At 46.1% G+C, this 23244-nt stretch overlaps 1 protein-coding gene across 3 annotated transcripts in view; it reads left to right on the top strand.

The window, feature by feature from the left end:
- Positions 1-23244, top strand: part of hdhd2 (haloacid dehalogenase-like hydrolase domain containing 2) — a 52292-nt gene that overhangs the window by 5066 nt on the left and 23982 nt on the right. For 2 of the 3 annotated variants that reach the window (XM_072497453.1, XM_072497454.1), the window contains exons 2-3: positions 9039-9159; positions 9748-9956. In XM_072497453.1, the coding sequence (XP_072353554.1) occupies positions 9059-9159; positions 9748-9956 (310 nt within the window). In that variant the 5' untranslated portion in view covers positions 9039-9058. Of the gene's footprint in view, positions 1-4873; positions 4927-9038; positions 9160-9747; positions 9957-23244 lie in introns of all 3 variants that reach the window. The other variant, XM_072497455.1, reaches the window with a different exon arrangement.

A 23244-nucleotide genomic window follows, 5' to 3' on the forward strand; every position in this document is an offset into this window, starting at 1 on the left:
ATGGCTAAGAGCGAGATGTTCGTGGCGAGGGGGCAGGAGAGTAGGCTGAAGAGGTTGCCCTTCAGGCTAGTGGGGGAGAGTTTCCGATATTTGGGGATTCAGGTGGCACGGGACTGGGACAAGTTGCATAAGCTCAACCTGTCCCGACTGGTGGAACGGGTGAGGGAGGAGGTCCGGAGGTGGGATGCGCTCCCGCTGTCATTGGCGGGGTGGGTGCAGACTGTTAAGATGATGATTCTCCCGCGGTTCTTGTATGTTTTTCAGTGTCTCCCCATCTTTATCCCGCGGTCCTTTAAGAGGCTGAATAAAATTATTCTGGGATTTGTATGGGCAGAGAAGTCCCCGCGGGTGAAGAGGGTGATGCTTGAAAGGAGCAGAGAAGAAGGGGGGCTGGCGTTGCCGAACTTCAGCAACTATTACTGGGCGGCCAACATAGCGATGATAAGGAAATGGATGGTGGGTGCGGGGTCGGTTTGGGAGCGGATGGAGGCTGCTTCGTGCAGGGGCACTAGCTTAGCAGCCCTGGTCACGGCGCCTCTGCCGCTTCCGCCGGCACGGTACTTCACCAACACGATCGTGGTGGCGGCTCTTTGGATCTGGGGCCAGTGGAGGAGGCATGTGGGGGAGGTAAGAGCATCGGTGTGGACCCCAATCTGTGGCAACCACCGATTTGCCCCGGGGAACATGGACGGGGGGGTATCGGCTGTGGAGGAGGGCGGGGATTGTGAGATTGGGGGATCTGTTCCTGGAAGGGAGCTTTCCGAGCATGAGGACGCTGGAGGAGAAGTTTGGGCTGGCGAGATGGAACGACTTTAGATACTTACAGGTGCGGGATTTTTGTATGCAGATTGGTGCCGTCCTTCCCACGTCTCCCGCCGAAGGGGGGGCAGGACAGGGTAGTTTCTCGGGGAGAGGTGGGAAAGGGTAGAGTCTCAGACATCTACAAGGAACTAATGGGAGCTGAGGATACGCAGACCGAGGACCTGAAGCTTAAATGGGAGGAGGAGCTCGGGGTGGGGGGGCAGAAGCCCTGAGCAGAGTGAACACGACCGCAACATGCGCCAGGCTCAGCCTGATCCAATTTAAGGTTGTGCATCGGGCCCACATGACGGGGGCCCAGATGAGCAGATTCTTTGGGCTGGAGGACAAGTGTGCTAGATGTGCCGGAGGGCCGGCTAACCATGTACACATGTTCTGGTCGTGCCCTAAACAAGGGGGATTGGCAGATGTCATGTCCCGGGTATTGAAAACTGGGGTGGTAATGAGCCCTGAGGTGGCAATCACTGGGGTTTCGGAGGACCCGGGAGTCCAGGAAGAGAGAGAGGCCGACGTTCTGGCCTTTGCTTCCCTGGTAGCCCGGTGACGAATATTGTCAGCATGGAGGGACTCAAAGCCCCCGAGGGCTGAGGTATGGCTATCGGACATGGTGAGCTTTTTTGGCCTGGAGAAAGTCAAATTCGCCTTGAGAGGTTCGCTATTAGGGTTCGCCCGATGGTGGCAGCCATTTATTGACTTCTTCGCAGAGGACTAAGCGTCAGCAGGGGTGGGGGAGGGGCTAGGGTAGAGTAGAGTAGGGGGATATTGAGGCAGGTCCTTGCGTGAACAGAGCCGTGGTTTGCACTATGTTTAATTTGTGTCTTGACTTTTTTTTTGTACTGTACAATGTCACTTTTTTTATATGCCTAAAATACCTCAATAAAATTGTTTGTTAAAAAAAAACTAAAGAGAAGAACATAAATTAACTGGTGGACAAATTAAAAGGGGCCGCTCCCAAAGAACAAACTGAGCACAGCTCAAAAGGAATAAAGAGGAAATGGAAACTTGAAAAACCATCAAACCAAGATGTGAAAGCAGCCAACCCCTGCAGTGCCCACCAAGCACGGAAGGCCTCGAGTGTGCCCGTGGACACCGCACGCTCCCTTTCCAGGGACACCCGGCCGCGGAAGAGGGGCAGACAGTCCAGCCGGATGACCCCCACGGTCGCCTGCCGCCTGGACTAATTTATGGCAAGTTTGGCCAGGAGCAGGTTCACAAGAAGATCCTCTGCCTTCCCCGCCCCCCTTCACACCAGATGCCCATAGATCAGGAGCGTGGGGCTGAAGTGCAAACAAAACCCCAACAACAACAATGTCAAACCAAAAAGGGAGTGCAACCTAGGTCACACAACATAAACATGGTGCACGGACTCCGCAAGGCAGCAAAAAGAGCAAGCCACGGGGGAGTCCGTGAAGAAGTGCAGTTGCTGATTGCACGGTACTGCCGCGTGCATTACCCTCCACCCTAGGTCCCCAAGTTTAATGGGGGGGGGGGGGACACCTCCGTAGAGGGACCTCCACCACCGGACGGCAACAAGGGACGCCAAGGTGTGCCTGGACGGCGGGCGAGGGCAAGGAGGTGGAAGATGTGCAGCAGCAGGCCATACAGGAAACCCCTCCACGCAGTTCTAAAAGGCACAGAGGCTATTTCCACAAGGTGGCGTGGGGCACCGGCGCCCGGAGGAGGTTCCGGGGCTTGGCACCAATGTGGAATTCCGTCCGAGCAGAGGTCCGCTCACACGGGATATCGTTGCACACCTGCACTGCCTTGAGACCGAGTGTACCCTCGGGGCCAAGCACGACCATTTTGAGGCCTTGGATGGCTTTGGTCGCGAGCTGGAAGGACACGCTCCGCGCTCGGCGAGCTCGTAGGGCGTCATCCAGCCCACTCCTCCGCTCGTCCCCGATCCTGGTCACCCTGGCAGCAACAGCCCTCCGCTCCGCCAGCCACCGGAATGGATATTGATGGAGGTCCGGATTCCTGAGCAGTGGCTACTCCTGACAGGGAAGCGCTGCGACGAGTGGCTACCATGCTCCAGACTTTGAGAAGGTCCTGGTGCAAGACGGGCAGTGCCAGAAAAGAATTCCGCAGACCGCGGTGGTTAATGAACAGGAGCTGCACATCGTAGTTCAGGCTGTGCACCTGGAGGAAGAAATATGTCACCAGGGCGTACTATCGTGCAGAACGCTCGATGTACAGGTATCACTGCAGAGAAAGTCGCAATCTGAGTGCGAAGGCACACCAGCGCCAAACCGCCCTTCGCAATCAGGAGACACAAGACCTCCGCGGCGACACAATGCAATCCTTTGTCCCAGAAGAACCTGGAGCAGCATCCTCTGGATGCATGTGACAAAGTCGGGGAGGGGTCAAAGTGACCAGCTGGTACCACAACATGGAGGTGATCAGCTGGTTTATGACGAGAACTCGATCCCTGTAGGTCAGCAGACGGAGCAGTCCTGCCCAGTGTCCCAGCTCCTGCCAGTACACTGAGGGAGAATTCAGAATGTCCAATTCATCCAACAGCTTCTTCCCCGCTGTTACCAGACTCCTAAACGACCCTCTTATGGACTGACCTGATTAATACTACACTCCTGTATGCTTCACCCAATGCCAGTGTCTGTGTATTTACATTGTATACCTTGTGCTGCCCTATTACTGTATTTTCTTTTCTTTTCATGTACTGAATGATCTGTTTGAGCTGCTCACTGAAAAATACTTTTCACTGTACCTCGGTACACGTGATAATAAACAAATCCAACTCTGTTTCTTAAGTTTAAGAAGTCCTTTCTGAAGTCTCCCTTTGATCTAATTAGCCCAGTTTATAAAGTTATAGCTGAGCTTTCCAATATATAGAACCAGTTAATATTAGTTTGCTCTGTGTTGCTGTGAGCATTTGAATAGTCCCCACAACTGCAAGTTGTTTAAAACATTTGGGGAAGCGGTAGCCTAGTGGCATTGTCACTAAATGAATAATCCAGAGTAATGCTGTGCGATCCCGGGTTCAAATGGCAAAATTTGAATTCAATAAAAATCTGGAATTATAAAGTCTAATGACGATCATGAAACCATTGTCGATTGTTGTAAAATCCCATCTGGTTCACTACTGTCCTTTGGGGAAGGAAATCTGCCGTCCTTACCTTGTCTGGCCTGCATGTGACCCCAGATCTACTGTAATGCCCTCTGAAATGACCTAGCAAGCCACTCAGATCAAAGGCAGTTAAGGATGAGCAATAAATGCTGGTCAGCCAGCGACTCCCACATCCCCTGAATGAATAACAAAAAAATTAGCATTCCATGTGTGTTTGATTTAGATGGTTGAAACTTTGAAAAAAATTACTGTGCTTTTAGTATAGAGTTGTCAACTGTACAAAGCTTACACTTGCCATTCACAAATGACTTCTGCTTTAAGTATATAGCAGTGTTTGCTTAGCAGGCACTTACAATATAATTTATGTTTTAAAGCAAAATGAGCAATGAAGGGAATCTTTTTGAGATTTTTAAAATTAGATTTTTGTCATCCCTTGCTTCAAAAATTCCAAGCAGTTCCTTTAATTCTCTCCTGACTGTTTCCACTCTGACAGCCCATAATGGAACAGTTCCCAAAGGCTGCTGTTAGTTCTGACTGACACCCATTGCTATGAATGTGTATAATATAAGATTTGTTTTGATTTTGGGAATTACATTTTTAAATTAAGATAAATGGGGGTATGAACCTGGGTATGAAAAACTGGTAAAGAACCATAAGATAATTACAATGCAAAGGATGGCCCAAAGGGGTTACAGTAGAGGGGCAAAAATAATAAACAATGTGTGGACTCTCTTAACTTCATAACGGAACCAGTGAGTCTGATGATATTGCAGTTGCCCCTTGTTAGAATTTTACATTATTTTAAAATTACCCCAGATCAAAGAAGAGTTTGAAAACAATTGGTAAACCAGTCTCAAAGTATCCATATACTTTTCAGATTGAAGGCTATGCCTAAAATGGGAAGTTAATTAGTTTAAATTCGTGAAAACAGAGACCTGTTCCTGAAGCTTTTCATCTTTCACGTCTCAGGATAAACACAAGAACACCACATTTCAAACGATCACAACAATTTTTACTCTGAGGTATTATTTTCTTCCTGTTTCTATTCCTAGATTAAAGTATGTAACGTACTCTTTGGGTCTGATTCTCTTATCTGCAAAATAACCAAAATATTGCAACAGAGTGTTTAATTTGGGTACAAACTTGAGTTTCTCATACTGTAGTGAAATATAGAAGTTTCATATACCATGTACTGAACTATTAACTAAAAATATTTTGTTCTTATGGCATTCAATGCCATTCTTACTGCCCCTGCTGCCCCCTCCCTCATCAAATTTGCAGTTCCTAATCTGGCAATTAAAAAATGATGCTTATGGAGGAGCTACTATTGGATTGTCAAGAAATAATCTGCATATGTGTGTTTAGGAATCTAGTTCTGCAACAAACTTTTACAACTTGTTCTTCCTAAAATGGAACTGCAGCACTAAATAATTCACCTTGAAACTTCACTGTGATGAAATCCAAGACATATTGGACCATTGCTCATTCCAATTTGGTCTCTTTATACGATGTGCTGAACTTTCAACTTATTTCAGTATTTCCTTCTCATGCAGTCTGCAAGCTTTTAAAGCCCAAACTTGATTCACCTTGGCTTCTTGCCAACTCGTTTTCAGTTTTAGTGATTTATTGCACTATCAGGTATTGTCTCTCACAAGGCCAGATGAGTATCATCTTTATTTATTTCACTGCCAATTTTGATTTGTGAAAAGGAAGAATTTGCATTTAGACCATGATTCAACACAATTCTCAAAGTACTGCAGTTACTTTGAAATGCAGTGACTGTAACGTTGCTGAATGTGGCAGCCATTTTACCACTAACAAGAATGACCAATTGATCTATTTGTGGTGGTTGATGAAACAAAATTCGTCAGCAAACTGGGAGAAATGCTTTTCTTCCAATCGTGTCATCAGAATGATAATGTTCACCAGAAGGGACTTAAATTTAACAGTTATATGCAACTTGACTTCTGTCCTTCCAACAACAGTGACAACACTTCAAAAAAGTACTTAATTGGCTGAAAAGCACTTTTGAACATCCTGAGGGTGTGCAAAGTACTACATAAATGCAAGTTCTTCCTTGATCTAATTTCATGGCTGGTCAGTGAACACTGAAGTAACAGCTTGGTTTGTGTGTTTTAATAGCTGTAGACTTGGGCAATACAGTCCCCATTGGATACAGTAAGCAATTCATACTAATGTGCTTTAATCATCTAATGCATACAGTACGTATTGTGAATTTGGTTGAGCTCAGAAATTTGTTTGCCTAAACTATTGAATGCAAAAAGATTGTACAGTACTTGAAAATTCACCGTTTCATTTTTCAAAGCAAGTTTCAAAAAATTCCTTTATCTAGACTGGGTTAAATTTGCAGAAGTAACCGCACCTCAAGATACGATTCAGTGGAATAAGTGATTCTTCAGTATGCTTTACTAAGTTTCTGCTTGAAATTCACACAAAAACACTAAGCAACATTTTGTGATTCTTAGTAATGGTAAATGTGGTTGCACTATTTGCCAATTTTAAATGGGCAGTTTAAGTAGTTGGGACTCTATAAATCTTCAGGCGATCCAAGGTTGCAAAGTGGCATACAGCACATAGGCCCCAATCTGGACTACTGATCATGCCGTTCCCAATCCAGGCCAGCTTTTAAGTTTTGGTTTCACGATCCTCAGCTGACAGGCCTCCCCCATCAGCGGGGGAGTTCCTATTCCATTCACCCCAACTGGGAGATCAATTGAGTGGATCTCGTGAGGTTTAATACAGACTCATCAACCAAGCCAAACTGGTAATAAAAGTGATGGGGATGGTGCAATGAGTGTTGTGCCTGTCACTGAAGTGTCATCCATACCCTGACTGAGCCAGCGGCAGTATTTATGTGTCTTGTCTTTCCTGTAATCAGCAATATGATTTACCATGCACCTGTTGTCATAATCATAAATATCTTATCTGATTCAGGAATGTCCCATCCTGTCACCAATAGCTAATTGCCCTGGAGTCTCATTGCCCTTCCACATTTGTGAATGTAAACATTTCTAGGACGGATGTATGTATCCTCTGGTACATCACTGCTTGGGCCAGTTTGCAATCAATACAATTTCTCCATGGAGACAAAATTTTCCTCACTTTCCATCTGAATTGAAGACCTCAATGAAGAGCAATAGTGTTATTTAAAGAGGATTTGCCTTCACCCATTAACGTCTTTTATTCTTGGAACTAATATTGGTTGTGGTGTCTGCCTTGCTGCTGTGACTGGATCACACTGAAACTCTTTAATATTGGAAATTCCACAGTGAGAATATTGCTACATTGAGTATCTGTAATCTTACCAGTCCTACACTGTTACAATTTGAATACATCCCATGTCCTCTCTCAAGAGACTGGGTAGTAGTGAGTTAGTACACTGGCCTTTCAAATCTGATTCCAGGGTTTGATTCCAGGCTCAACCGCAAGGACCACCAGTCTGATAAATGGAATAATGTAAGTTGAAACATATAAGATTCTGAGGGGATTTTATGGGGTAAATGCTGAGAGGTTGTTCTCCCTCATGGAGGAATCTGGAACTAGGGGGCACAGTATAAAAATAAGTTTTCTTCCATTTAAGACAGATGAGAAGGAATTTCTTCCCTGAAAGGTTTGTTAATTTTTGGAATCTTCTTCTCCAGGGAACTGTAGAGTCTGGGCCATTGAATATATTCAAGGCTGAGTTGGACAGATTTTTGATTTATAAAGGAGTCAAGGGGTTATGGAGGAGGGCGGGGGGAGACAGGGAAAGTGGAGTTAAGGTCACAATCAGATCAATCATGATCTTATTAACTGGCGGAGCAGACTCAATGGGTCGAATGAAGTCCCTATTTCTTAAGATTAATGAAATGTCGCACTGATATAGAGGGTGATCTTCTCAATTGAACTTGGAACATTGCTGCATATTTTACCAGATTGGCTGCTTATCCTCCCTTCGCATTCCACACTCCACAAACCCATTGCTTTGGTTGACTTTGTGACCTGAGACACGGGGATGAAAATGATTTACTGAAGGAAAAATAACATACATGGATTTGCTTTGACATTTCAGAAAAATTAAAGCACAAGCAGAAATAATCGTACAGATTTTGAACTCATTTCATTACTTCAGATAAACTGGCATAGCGATTTAAAATGTATCTGGTGTTGGTGTGGTTTTGTTCTGTGCTATTTTTCTTCTTGACTAGCAAAAGCGTTGGTATAGATCTGAGAATTAGTATATTTCATTTTCCTAACATAATTGTGGGAGCAATTTCACCACATTAATTGCATTGGTTAAAATGGCAGAATTCTATATTCCCCACCAGTAGGGTGGGGGTGGCCATACATGTTTTCGGATGGCCTTCCCATGGGGCTCTCTCCCACCCCCAACTCCCTGCAGTTTTATGGTGGAATGTGTGAGGCCTAGGCGCCCCCTCCCTTTACCGCAGTTGAGGCCCTTTGGTAGCCAGTTAGTCTCCTCTTAAGGATTGTTTCCCACTCAACCTCAATTTTCAGGCTGGTGAGAAGAATTCAGAGGCAGGAGGAAAGCCCAGAAAGTCACACTGCTCAGACCTCAAGGCAGGTTAGGGGCATCTCTGCCCACCAGTGAATTTTTCACAAAGGTCTGCCCAGTCTGCAAAAGATTTGACCCCTGTGGGTGCTTCCAGCTCCCACTGCCTTTACATCAACACCCTTGTACCCACTTTCACTCCCAAGCCCTCGCCGACCCTCTGACCTGAGACCCCCAAAATGTACTTAGCTCTGCACCCCTTACATTCTGTCTAGTGCTGTTTCTGGCGCTGCTGCTCTGAGGTGGGACTTCCTCCCGAGTGAGCGGCGTGAAACCCATCTCCTGCCAATTAACACTCCTTGAAGCATGAAAGGACTGCAGGGCAGCCAGGTGTTTGCTGCCGGCTCCTGGGATGGCAGCTGAAAAATCCTGGCCACTACCACTATTTTCAGGATATGGGTGAGTCATCAATGCAGCCTTGTCAGAGTTGTTCACATTCCCAGGAACAAATAAAAATAGGTTCTGCCAGTCTGAGTGCATATTTTACCCTACACCAGAATCTGATCAGTCATCCTATATCCCTGCTCATGTCTGAAATGTATTTTCTCCTTTTGTTAATAGATTCAGCTTGTCAATAGGAAATGGCAACTCGACGAGCATTGAAGGCTGTTCTAATAGATCTCAGCGGAACACTGCATATTGAAGATACAGCCATATCCGGTGCCCAGGAAGCACTGCAGAAGTAAGTCCTTAATTATTGATCCATATAAGTTTATGTTTGTTTGTGTGTGTGTATATGTGTGCGCTCTTGCTGTTCTGTATTCCACATTCAGTAAGAACTTTTTTGGGGCGGGTAGTTTTCAATCCAGCTGCATGTACATGTGGTTTTCCTGCATTCCGCGGGCTCAGGGCCAACTGGATTGAGAGCAGCCCAATTTCAGGAGAGTGGGGAATGGTGGCACCAAAACACACATTGATAAGTTGTTTAATGTCAGTTTGGAACCTTGACTCTGAAACACCTATGTTGACGCCTTTATCAATATGGCAGGCATCATAGGCCCAGCACAGGGTATACATATGCCTGTCAAATGTGTGCTGGGCACTAAGCTGATGCTTGTAAAGTGTGTGTAGCAGCAACAAATTTATTTGCTCAATTCTCATTAATAATTCTTCGTTTAATAAAGAAAATTGTGTGCACAGAAATCTTAAGATTGCTTTGACGCACATACACATATTCCAGTTACTGGTGTTTTATTTTTACAAAGAAACGTTTTATAAAAATGTGCCAAAAAAAGGAAGCTAATATTGCCTGATGTGATATTTTACCTAGGTTGCGCAGTGCTCCTGTAGCAGTGAAGTTCGTGACTAACACCACCAAAGAATGTAAACAAACACTGTTTGAACGACTACAGAAACTTGACTTTGACATCCAGGAGGATGAAATCTTCACTTCCCTGACTGCAGCCAGAAATCTTGTCGAGCAGATGCAGGTCAGACCATTGCTACTGGTGGATGATAGTGCACTCAAAGACTTTGAAGGTAAGATCTAGGAGCAGGAGTAGGCAATACAGCCCTTCAAGCCTGCTTTGCCAGTCAATACGATCATGGCTGATTTCATCTCCACCTTCCTGCCCGCTCCCCATAACCCTTCATCCAAATTAAAAACCTATCTATCTCTTCACATTTGTTTTAAGTTATGGCATCCACTCTACTCTGGATACAGCATTCCACAGATTCATGACCCTTTCATGGAAATAATTACTCCTCATTTCTGTTTTAAATCTGCCGTCCCCTTAGCCTAAAATTCTGGTCTCTCGTTCTAGAATATCCAACGAGATGAAACATCCATGGACTTTAGGAGGAAACCCACAAAGACGCAGGGAGAATGTGAAAAATTCACATAGTCACCCAAGGCTAGAATCAAACCCGGGTCCCTGGCACTGTGAGGCAGCAGTGCTATCCACTGTGCCGCCCTGTCATACCTTTCTTACAAGCCCCTGGTATTTCCTGGTTTATAGTGTGATCGACCTTGGAACTACAATTAGGGGAATTGTATATTACTCCCACCACGGACTTCGCTCCCTTGCTATTTCTTATTTCTGCCCAGACTGATTCCGTGTCTTGATCTCCAGTGTCAAAATCATTTCTCACTACAACACTAATCCCTGCCTTAAAGCTACACCACCTTCTTTTCCTTTCTGTTTATCCTTCTGAAACACTGACTACCGTTGGATATTTAAATCCTAGACCTGGGGCTGGATTCTCCGTTATTGGGACTATGTCCCCATGCCGGCGTCAAAATTGTGAAGTTTCATGCCAGAAAAACTGGCGTGAAAGGGCAACATATTCCTAGCCCGGCGTAAATCTAGCAGCTTTTGCTGCAGATACGGGCCTCCGCACTTCCGGGTCGGAGAATGCTCATGTGCATCGCGGTGGCCTCCAGCGGTTGTACCGTGCTCCATGGACTCGGACCGTGGAGCTGGACCCTGTAAATAGACCCACCGGTTGGCCGCATACCCGGCCCTGTCTGCCCACACAAACATTTCCCGGCCCTCCGATTGGCCCACCCCCAACCAGGGCAGCCGCAGACTGAGTCCGCAGCCGCCACGCTAGTTTCCCGACCGGCTGGACCACATTAGATCCACGCCATCGGGACTTTGGCCGGTCGGGGGTGGAGAATGGCAGAGCGGGCCATGAGCCCAGGTAGGTCCTAGGCGGCGAGGCGTACTCGGAGAGTACGCTGCTTTTCAAGGCCTGCAGAATCGGGGAACCGGCGCCGGTCCCAATTCCGTGTAGGAAAATGCAATCTCTGCCCCCGCGCCAGCCGCGATATCGTGGTCGGGGTGCAGAGAACCCAGCCCTGGTCTCCTTGTAACCATGTCTCAGTAATCATCACCAAATCATACCTCTTTGTGTCTATTTGGACTGTTAACTCAATTTTATTCCGAATGCTACACCGATTTAGATACAAAGCCTGTAGGTGTGTCCTGTTATTAATTTTCCCTAGACTTATACAATCTTCTGGTATAATATGACCCTTTCTTTTGTTATCTGGTAACAATTTCATTAAACTGTACCCCTACTGCCTCCTTACACTTTGATTTTTTAATAAATTTCCATGCAATTGAACTCTTCTCCCCCCACCCCCCCGTCCCCCCCAACCACCAACTATTTTGTTTTGTTTATAGCCCTAGTTATTCGATTTGCCAGTACACTGGTCCTAGCATGATTCAATTGGAGCCCATCCCATGGAACAGCTGACTGTCAAGGATTTGAATGGGGTGGTGCAATGGATAAGACATGCTTTTAGTTCTGGAACTGGGATTTGATTCCAGACGATGTCATTCTGATGTTAGGTATGAACACTGGCCCTTCGAGTCAGAAGTTGGGCTGACTCTTAGTGCAGTATTGAGGGAGTTCTGTAATGTCAGAGGTGCTTTCTTTCTGATTAGACTAAACCAAAACCCTTTTTCCCTGTTCAGGTGGATGAAAAGATTCCATGACACCTTGTGAAGAAGAACCAGGGAGTTATTCCAGTGTCCTGAGCACCATTTCTCCTGGAAACAGATTAACTGGTCATTTCCATGTTTCCAGGGATGAGGAACTTCAGTTGAAGAACCTTGAAAACTTGGAGAAGTTAGGACGGTTTTTCTTGGAGAAGAGAAAGTTAAGAGGAAATTTGGTAGAGATATTAAAAATCGTGGTGGGGAGTGGAGAAACTTCCCACTGGTGGAAGGATAGAGAATGAGAGGGTGCAGTTTTAAGTTAATTGGCAAAAGAAGCAATGGAGACATGGGAACCATGTTCTCACAGCTGCTATGTAGCCAAATGTGCTTGGAATCTGGACTGCACTGCCTGAGAGTGACAAAGGCAGATTCAGTCAAGGCACTGAAAGGGAATTGGATTATAATCTGAGAAGGAATGTGCAGGGTCACAGGGAGAACTGGCACCAAGTGTATTGCTCCTCCGGAAAGTTAGCACAGAAACAACAGGCCAAATAGCCTCCCTCGGTGCTGCAACAATTCTTGTGATTTATTTCTGCTGATTGTGGAACTTTGCAATGCATTAATTGACTGCTGCATTTGCCTATATAGCAACTTTGGCTATGCTTTTTAAAATTCTTTGGTTGTGAGGCATTTTGGACATAATGATTGGTGCTGGAAATGAAATTTGTTTCCAAGTTCACGTGTGTGTGTGGCATCTCAGAGAGAGCTTTATTCTCCTGTGGCTCAGCTACAAGTGCTTAATGCAACGTTTAGACTGAGCTTTTCTCGATATCTCTCCTTGTTACATTTGGAATACTACAAAGGGAGTTTTATCTGAAGAATAATCAGATTGTGTTTGGTGATACTAGATAAGGAAGACCAAAAACCATTGACTTTGGTCCCCACCCCAAAGTCCTTTTTCTTGCCTTCGACTCCATCCCTCTCATTGGCAGCTATCTGAGGCTGAACCAGATTGTTTGCAACCTTAGTATCATATTTGACCCTGATATGAGCTTCTGAGTACATTCCCCTTCTTCCAAACATTTTGACATGGAGGAGCACTGATTCATCAGCTGAGAGAGGTCAATGATGCATAGTCAGCAGGATATTTCCTTGCCCATGTTTGATCGAATGCCATGGGGGTTCATGGGATTCGGAGATGATTTGAGGATTCCCACAACCATGCCCTCCTGACTGTATACCACTGTGCCACCAACTCTGGTGAGTCTGTTCTGCTGGTGGATAGGACATATCCAGGAATGGTGATGGATGAGTCTTGGACGTTGGCTGTAAGGCCTTTGCTTGACTACCGGTGTTGTTTCCAATGTCTATGTCAATGCCAGATGGTCCATCTGGTTTTATTTATTTTCTGTAGCAGTTTGATACAACAGAGTAGCTTAGTAGTTCATTACAGAGGGTTATAAGAGTCAACCACATTGCTGTGGGTTTGGAGGCACTTGTAGGCCTGACTGGGTATGGACACTGTTATAACCTGCCTGCTTACCATTGGCTGGGGACTAATGACAATCCCACAATCCTGTGGGAGTATGAGCTTCCCCAATGAGGGGGGCGGAGAAACCATTAGTAAACTCCATGTATAAATAAAGCTGGCCAGTTTGGAACCAGCAGGAAGGAGTGTGCAGCAAGGGAAGTTGCTGCTGCTGTTATATATATATATGTTATTGTAAATAAATGTTATTACTTTGTATCCTTAAAACTCGTGCTGGATTCTTCGTGGCCCTCACAAAACTGGCGACGAGGGTTAAAGTGAATAGCTGTCTACACTGCTGAAGCCACTTCCCTGGATTTTTGTTGGATACAGGTTGGAAGTTGTTTTCTATTATACCATGCCTCTGTACGGACGTTTGGATGTTTTTGATGCTGCGCTGGAAAGCTGGAACCTGTACGCACAACGGATGCGTTACTATTTCCGGGCAAACAATATCACCGAAAATGAGCGCCAGGTGGTCATATTGCTCACCGCCTGCGGCCCGCATACGTTTGGGGTGATTAGGAGCCTTACGTACCCAGCTGCGCCGGACACCAAAATGTTTGATGAACTTGTAAATTTAGTGGGGCAACATTTTAACCCAACCCCGTCCACGATAGTCCAGCGTTATCGGTTTAATACTGCTGAGAGGACCCCAGGAGAATCCCTTGCCGACTTTCTATCCAGGCTACGCAGGATTGCGGAGTACTGTGACTATGGTGAGACCTTGTCAGAAATGTTACGCGACCGTTTGGTTTGCGGTATTAACAATGCGGCCACCCAGAGAAAGTTGTTAGCTGAGCCAACATTGACTTTTCAACAGGCCATTCAAATAGTATTGTCCCGAGAGAGCGCAGAACGAGGAGTGCAGGAGCTACAGGGAATGGAGGTGCATGCCTTCCGTCCGCAAATGTCCCCCTGCACTCCTGCGATACCTTGGGCGAGGCGACGTCCGGATCGACGCCAGTGGCCGTCGGACATTCCTCCCCGAAGGGAGCCTTCTGCAGAACCAATGGATGAGGAGCCATGTCCGTGTCAGACTTGTAGGCGCCGACCCTGTCGCGGACGCCGGTCCTGGGGGTGCCAGAGGCGCCGTCGTTCTGACCGAAACTGGGACCAGCCCAGGGGCCGTACCTTCCATGTGGATGAACCTGCTGCACTACTCCTGAGGACGTGGAGACGGAGGACGACTGCCTGCAGCTGCATTGTGTGGCAGCTCCCCGTGTGGCCCCCATTAAGGTGACAGTACGGATCAATGGTCACCCGCTTGAGATGGAGTTGGACACTGGCGCAGCGGTCTCCGTGATCGCCCAGAGGACATTCGACCGCATCAAGCAGGGTATACAGACCCTTACATTAACCGACTCACAGGCCAGGTTGGCCACCTACACGGGGGAACCACTGGACATTGCAGGAACTACAATGACCCCTGTTGTTTATGGACGCCAGGAGGGGCGTTTCCCACTTATCGTGGTGCAAGGCCATGGGCCCAGCCTGTTGGGTCGGGACTGGTTGCGCCATTTGCGGTTGCAATGGCAGCACATCCTCCAAACAGTTTCTGGAGGGTTGACTGAGGTGCTAGGACGATACCCAGATGTATTCCTGCCCTCCTTCGCCAGGGTCTTCGGTGGATTCCTTGGACTTTGCGGGGGGAGGGATGTTATAACCTGCCTGCTTACCATTGGCTGGGGACTAATGACAATCCCACAATCCTGTGGGAGTATGAGCTTCCCCAATGAGGGGGGTGGAGAAACCATTAGTAAACTCCATGTATAAATAAAGCTGGCCAGTTTGGAACCAGCAGGAAGGAGTGTGCAGCAAGGGAAGTTGCTGCTGCTGTTATATATATATATGTTATTGTAAATAAATGTTATTACTTTGTATCCTTAAAACTCGTGCTGGATTCTTCGTGGCCCTCACAAAAGACACAGTGACTAGTGAAGGGTATACAAGTGAGCCTTCAAATTAGCAGCATTCCCATTTCAAGCTGAATACTTCATGGCCCAATCTAGACAGCCTTGCAAGTGGAGCCTAGAATATAAACTAGGTTGCTATCCTTGACCAATCTGGCCTACATATGCTCCAGACCCACAGAAATGTGATTGATTCTGGCAGCACGGTAGCATAGTGGCAAGCACAATTGCTTCACAGCTCCAGGGTCCCAGGTTCAATCCCCGGCTTGGATCACTGTCTGGGCGGAGTCTGCATGTTCTCCCCGTGTGTGCGTGGGTTTCCTCCGGGTGCTCCGGTTTCCTCCCACAGTCCAAAGATGTACAGGTTAGGTGGATTGGCCATGCTAAATTGCCCTTAGTGTCCAAAATTGCCCTGAGTATTGGGTGTGGTTACTGGGTTATAGGGATAGGGTGGAGGGGTGCTCTTTCAAAGAGACGGTGCAGACTCGATGGGCCGAATGGCCTCCTTCTGCACTGTAAATTCTATGATTCTTAACTGCTCTTTGAAATGGCTGAGCAAGCAACTCCGCTTGAGGGCAGAAGGTGCTGAGCAACAAATTATGGACTTGGCAGCAAACACCATATCACATGAAAGGGTAAAGGAAAAGAACCATACTCACATCAGTGCAGACTGGCTCAGTGGTATTATTCCCACCTTTGAGTTAGAAGGGTGGCATTCGGACTGCACTGGAGCTGCAGAAATTAGATCACCAGTTCTGAATTCAGAGTTGCTATCTAACAGTGATATCTGCATCCCATGAGCGTGCATGGATGTGAGACTTCTTTAAAAATGTATTTATGGTGTGTGGGCATCACTGCTTGGCCAGCATTTATTGCCAATCCCTAAATGCCTTTGAGAAGGTGGTGATGAGCTGCCTTTTTAAACTGCTGCAGTCCATGTGGTGTAGGTCGTGGTGGGAGTTCCAGGCTTGTGACCCAGCGACAGTGAAGGAACAGTTTATATTTCCAAGTCAGGTTGGTGAGCGGCTTGAAGAGGAACCTCCAGTTGGTGGTTTCCCATGTATCTGCTGCTCTTGTGCTTCCAGATCAATGTTTATCAAACTATTTTTCCCACGTCCCAATGTTGTCAACTGGCGGACCTTCAGGACCCACTTGATGGTCAGCACAGACACGATGGCCCTCTTTCTGTGCTGTGAAACTCTGACACTGAAAGTAGAGAGATATTAAAGTGCTGAGGCAAGCCACTGGTTTGATGTCAATGTTTGAATTATGGAAAAAAAACAGTATTTGCATTTTGCTAGCATCTTCACAACGACATGAGCACAAAGCAGTTTGCAGCCAATGAAATATAGTCACTGCTGTAATATCAGTTTATTCACAACAAACTCCCCAAAACAGCAATGTGATAAAGTCCAGAGTTTTTTTGTATGATGTTGGTGGAGGACTAAATGTTAGTTAGGACATTAGGAGGTAAAGCTCCCTGCTCTCATTCAATGTAGTCCCATGGAATTGATTATATTGTTTACATGAGAGGCAGTGCCTCCATTTAACATGGTATTTGGAAAACAGCATTTCTAATAGGGCGACACCCTTGTAGTACTCCAAAGAAAGAACAACCAACAATACAGCACAGGGACAGGCCTTTTAGCCCTCAAAGCCTGTGCTGATCATGTGTCCTATCTAGACCAACCGCCTGTATCCTTCTATACCTTGTCTGTTCATGTGCTTATCCAGATCGGTCTTAAAGGTCGCTAACGTATCTGCCTCAACCACCTCACTTGGCGGTGCATTCCAGGCCACCGCCACCCTCTGTGTAAAAAAAACGTCCCCCCGCACATTTCCACTGAACCTGTCCCCCCTCACCTTGAACTTGTGCCCCCTTGTAATTGTCATTTCCACCCTGGGAAAAAGCTTCCAACTGTTCACCCTATCTATACCCTTAATAATTTTATAAACTTCTATCAGGTCACCCCTCAGCCTCCGTCTCTCTAGGGAGAACAATCCCAGTTTATTCAATCTCTCCTCCACATAGCTAATACCCTTCAGACCAGGCAACATCCTGATAAACCTTTTCTGTACTCTCTCCAAAGCCTCCACGTCCTTCTGGTTGTGGAGTGACCAGAATTGGACACAGTATTCCAAATGTGGCCTAACCAACGTTGTGTATAATTGTAACATAATTTTCAAGCTTTTATACTCGATACCCCGTCCTATGAAGGCAAGCATGCCATATGCTTTCTTTGCCACATTTCCACCTGTGCTGCCACTGTTAAGGATCGGTTGACCTGCACACCCAGATCTCTCGGTCTCTATGCTCCTGATGGTTCTGCCATTTATTTTATAGCTCCCACCTGAATTGAATCTACCAAAATGCATCACCTCGCATTTGTCCGGGTTAAATTCCATCTGCCATTTCTCTGCCCAATTTTGCAGCCTATCTATATCCTGTTGTATTCTCTGATAATCCTCATCACTCTCTGCAACTCCTGCAATCTTAGTATCATCTGCAAACTTGCTAATCAGCCCCACTACGTTTTCTTTCAAGTCATTCATATGTTACAAAGAACAGAGGTCCCAGAACTGATCCCTGCGGAACACCACTAATTACAGACCTCCATTCGGAAAAACATCCTTCCACTGTCACCCTCTGTTTTCTATGGCCAAGCCAGTTCTGGATCCATCCAGCTAGTTCACCCCTGACCCCATGTGATCTAATCTTTTGCACCAGCCTGCTGTGAGGGACCTTATCAAATGCTTTATTAAAGTCCATATAGACAACATCTACAGCCTTTCCCTCGTCAATCATGTTTGTCATCTCCTCAAAAAATTCAATCAAATTAATGAGACATGACGTCCCTCGTACAAAACCATGCTGTCGGTCGCTAATAAGACCATTCACTTCCAAATGTGCATAGATCCTATCTCAGAATATTTTCCAACAAATTTCACCATGGATTTCAGTAAAGCGTTTGATAAGGTTCCCCACTGTAGGCTACTGCAGAAAATACAGAAGCATGGGATTCAGGGAGATTTAGCAGTTTGGATCAGAAATTGGCTAGCTGGAAGAAGACAAAGGGTGATAGTTGATGGGAAGTGTTCAGACTGGAGTCCAGTTACTAGTGGTGTACCACAAGGATCTGTTTTGGGGCCACTGCTGTTTGTCATTTTTATAAATGACCTGGAGGAGGGCGTAGAAGGATGGGTGAGTAAATTTTCAGATGACACTAAAGTCGGTGGAGTTGTGGACAGTGCGGAAGGATGTTACAAGTTACAGAGGGATATAGATAAGCTGCAGTGCTGGGCTGAGAGGTGGCAAATGGAGTTTAATGCAGAAAAGTGTGAGGTGATTCATTTTGGAAGGAATAACAGGAAGACAGAGTACTGGGCTAATGGTAAGATTCTTGGCAGTGTGGATGAGCAGAGAGATCTCGGTGTCCATGTAAATAGATCCCTGAAAGGTGCCACTCAGGTTGAGAGGGTTGTTAAGAAGGCGTACGGTGTGTTAGCTTTTATTGGGAGAGGGATTGAGTTTCGGAGCCATGAGGTCATGTTGCAGCTGTACAAAACTCTGGTGCGGCCGCATTTGGAGTATTGCGTGCAATTCTGGTTGCCGCATTATAGGAAGGATGTGGAAGCATTGGAAAGGGTGCAGAGGAGATTTACCAGAATGTTGCCTGGTATGGAGGGAAGATCTTATGAGGAAAGGCTGAGGGACTTGAGGCTGTTTTCATTAGAGAGAAGAAGTTTAAGAGGTGACTTAATTGAGGCATACAAGATGGATAGGGTGGACAGTGAGAGCCTTTTTCCTCGGATGGTGATGTCTAGCACGAGGGGACATAGCTTTAAATTGAGGGGAGCTAGATATAGGACAGATGTCAGAGGTATGTTCTTTACTCAGAGAGTAGCAAGGGCGTGGAATGCCCTGCCTGCAACAGTAGTGGACTCGCCAACACTAAGGGCATTCAAATGGTCATTGGTTAGACATATGGACGATAAGGGAATAGTGTAGATGAGCTTCAGAGTGGTTTCACAGGTTGGCGCAACATCGAGGGCCGAAGGGCCTGTACTGCACTGTTATGTTCTTTGTTCTATCACTGACGTCAAGCTCACTGGCCTATAATTACCCGGATTATCCTTGCAACCTTTCTTAAATAACAGTACAACATTGGCTATCCTCCAATCCTCTGAGACCTCACCTGTGGCCAATGAGGACACAAAGATTTCTGTCAGAGGCCCAGCAATTTCAACTCTTGCCTCCCTCAGTAATCTGGGATAGATGCCACCTGGCCCTGGGGATTTGTCTACCTTAATGCTTTTTAACACACCTAATAACAACCTGTTCTAAAGTGTTTACACATCCCTCTGAGACACCGACAATCAGCATGTCCCTCTCTGTGAATACCAATGCAAAATACTCATTAAGGACCTCACCTACTTCCTCTGGTTCTCTGCATAATTTCCCTCCTTTGTCCTTGAGTGGGCCAACTCTTTCTCTAGCTACCCTCTTGTTCCTAATATACAAATAAAATGCCTTTGGATTCTCCTTAATCCTGTCTGCCAAGGACATTTTGTGATCCTTTTTGCTCTCGTAACTGCTTGCTTGAACTCTTTTCTACTTTCCTTGTAGTCCTCAAGTATGTTATCTGTTTTTAGTATCTGTACCTCACTTATGCATCTTTTTTCTTTTTGGCAATATTCTTAATTTCCCTGGTCATCCATGGTTCCTGAATCCTGCCTTTCCTGTCCTTTTTACCGGCACATGCTTGTCCTGCATTCCCATCAACTATTCCTTAAAAGACCAAGTCTCCATTGGGGTGTTGGCCTAGATGTGGAGGTGAACCCACAACTGTCTGTCTGATATCGAGACATGAGCATTGCCCATTGAGCCACGACTAACACAGGAAAGACTACAGAAATTTAGGCTTAATAGTCCTGAATCTTCAAGAGAATTCTGCAGGGGAAGACAAATTATGTGAATAAAGGGTTGGGAAAGATGAATCCAGAACATTACTGTAATTAAACGGTGAGCGTACGATACAGTTTAGACTCCAAGGCTGCTTTGAGGACTGATCTCAAGAATTTTTTCACTTAACAATGCAAGATTCTTTATGGCAGGGAGGGGGCAGACAAGGGCCGCCAGTTCCCGTAAAGTTCAGAAGAGTGTCCATCGGTAGCTGTTGTGAAAGTCAGAGTGTGATTGTTCCGTGCCAGGTTTAATCTGGTAACTGCAGCGAGTTTTGCTGCAGGTGAGGATCGACACGCAGACAGAAAGAAAGAAGATGGTTTTCTCCAAACCCTATTGTACTTCAACACATTTTGAACAGATGAGTAAACTGGTGTTTGTCTTCCCAAAGTCTCCTTCGAAGAGAGGACCGAAAAGAGTGCGTGTATGTGGAGGGCTTGCGGGGTGGGGGTCTCTGCTAGCTTCTCTACACAAATAGAGACTGTGTCTCTAGGTGGGTGATCCTGAAAAGCTACTCGGTTTCGGGTTGGTCAATTGAAAGACTTCAGTTCAGTGAAGAATCGGATTAACTGGTGATGATCAGATAACCCTTTACGCAACTTCAGTCTTATTCGTCTGATGGTGCCAAATTACAGCTAACTGCCTGGCTTGCTGTTGGGATGTCGGCCTCTCACTCCTGGACCATGCGTATCTCCCATCATAAAAGCAATTTTCGTGGTATTATTTCTGTTCACCATCCTGCTGTTCCTATCTGGTAGTTGGGATACTTGCATTTCAGGGTGCACCATGATCTTTTTACACCTGCCCGTGATCTACCCATGGGTCACAACTCCCTCTTTGAAAAAGCCTGTTCCAGATGGTCGTAAACGTGGGCTTGGAAGGTGCTGCTGAGTCTTGTAGATGGTACACTTTGCTGCTACTGTGTGTTGGTAGTGGAGGGAGTGAATGTTTGAGGAAGGGGTACCAATCAAGAGGCTGTTTGTTCTTCTTGTGTGTTGTTGGAGCTGCACTCATCCAGGCAAGTGGAGAGTGTTCCATCACACTCCTGACCTGTGCCTTGTAGATGGTGGACAGACTTTGGGGAGTCAGGAGGTGAGTTGCTCGCCACAGGATTTCTAGCACCTGACCTGCTCTTGTTGCCACAGTATTAATATGGCTGGTCCAGTTCAGTTTCTGATCAATGGTAACTCCCGGGATGTTGATAGTGAGGGATTCAGCAATGTGGGGAGGCGGTGGCATAGCGGTAGTGTCGCTGGACTAGTAATCCAGAGACCCAGGGTAATGATCTGGATCCTGGGTTCAAATCCCACCATGGCAGGTGATGGAATTTAAACTCAATAAAATATCTGGAATTCAAAATGTAATGATGACCATGAAACCATTGTTGATTTTTGTAAAAGCCCGTCTGGTCCACTAATGTCCTTTAGGGAAGGAAATCTGTCCTCCTTACCTGGTCTGGCCTACATGTGACTCCAGATCCACAGCAATGTGGTTGACTCTTAAATACCCTCTGAAATGGCCTAGCAAGGCACTCAGTTGTATTGTTGCTCTTATTAGCCTTAGTTTTATTAGCTCTAATTCTGTCACCTTTGCTCGAGTCGCCAGGTATCTTTCTGATACCGCCACGTGGTTCAAGCTCAAGTAATGATTAATAATGCAGCACACCGCTTAGTAAAAGTTAAATCAACGATCATTTATTATATACAGCGATAAATACTGATACAATAATCCTACTTCTAGACTATTATCTACCACTAAAGGCCAATACTTAACTTTGGTGATGGCCCACCAGGTCAGGGAAACGACTGGTCTATCAAATTGGGTCTGGCCTGCGGGATTCAAAAAGGCTGGTGCGAATCGATAGTCTGGAACACCTCTCTGGTAGCGATCGCTGGAGTAACACTTACTTGTTTCTTCGTCAAAGGGTCTCGAAGGTTGCGAGTAGGAGAAGAAGGGTCGATCTGAACTTGGCCCCTATTTTTATAGTCCCTAGGGGCTTCCCGCCTCTCGGGGCGGACTTTGACCCTGGTTCCAAGTGATTGGACTTGGTCCCAATCACTTGGTTCGATATGCTCCAATAATGGGCCGATTCCTTGATCGGGGGGTGGTCGTCCACCTTTCTTTGTCTCAGCCACTGCCGGCGCCGAAAAGTCTGGATCGGCTTTATGTTGCTAATGTGTAGCAATTGTTCCCGGGGATGGCTGCTTAGTATGCAGATGGCTGGGTTGTTGTGCTGTTAATGGTTGCAGGTATTGGTCTGGGCCGATTTCCTCAGAGGCGAATACACTGTTTTGCCTGCAGCCGTCCGTTTGAGTCCTGTTGGCTGATTTTCCCATCAGCCTCTTTCGTTCGCCATTTTAGATCGGGGTTTGACCATTTTACTCGGGAATCAGCCATTTTAGGTGGCTACATACCCTCCTTGTGATCCTAACGCAAATCGTGAAGGATCACATCAATTTTGTTCTTTCCATTCCCTGACCGGGGGACACACCTCCTACATGGCCTCTGCTCTGACCTTAGCTATGCACAAAATTTTTTACCTAAACAATTCTAAGGGCGCTATGTCAGGCAGGGGCATGCATTTACAAAATAACGAACTTGGGACCTCTAATTTTACCTAAATACACTATACTCACTAAACATTGCATTATCCTATCTTCCTAAAACATACAACAACAATCACAACATTTAATATACTCTTTCCTGGCTTGGCAGTCAAGCTCAGGATCATACATTTTTTTTGTTCATTAAAGGTTTTGTACATCTTTCTATTTACAGTAATAACGCAAGTGAATGCTCTTTATTATTTCGTTATAGATCGCGGGGGTCGGAGGTCTGGTCATAACCGAATATAGGGGATCTGATACGACATACCGGGGGTCGAGCGCGGTACGCCCGCCTTCTCCATTTGCGGAGGCGCATAGTCTGCACTACACAGCAGAGTATCGCCAACGCTAACAGTGCTTCAATCATGTAG

The sequence above is a fragment of the Scyliorhinus torazame genome, chromosome 3, assembly GCF_047496885.1.
Source record: "Scyliorhinus torazame isolate Kashiwa2021f chromosome 3, sScyTor2.1, whole genome shotgun sequence".
NCBI classification, from domain to species: Eukaryota; Metazoa; Chordata; class Chondrichthyes; order Carcharhiniformes; family Scyliorhinidae; genus Scyliorhinus; species Scyliorhinus torazame.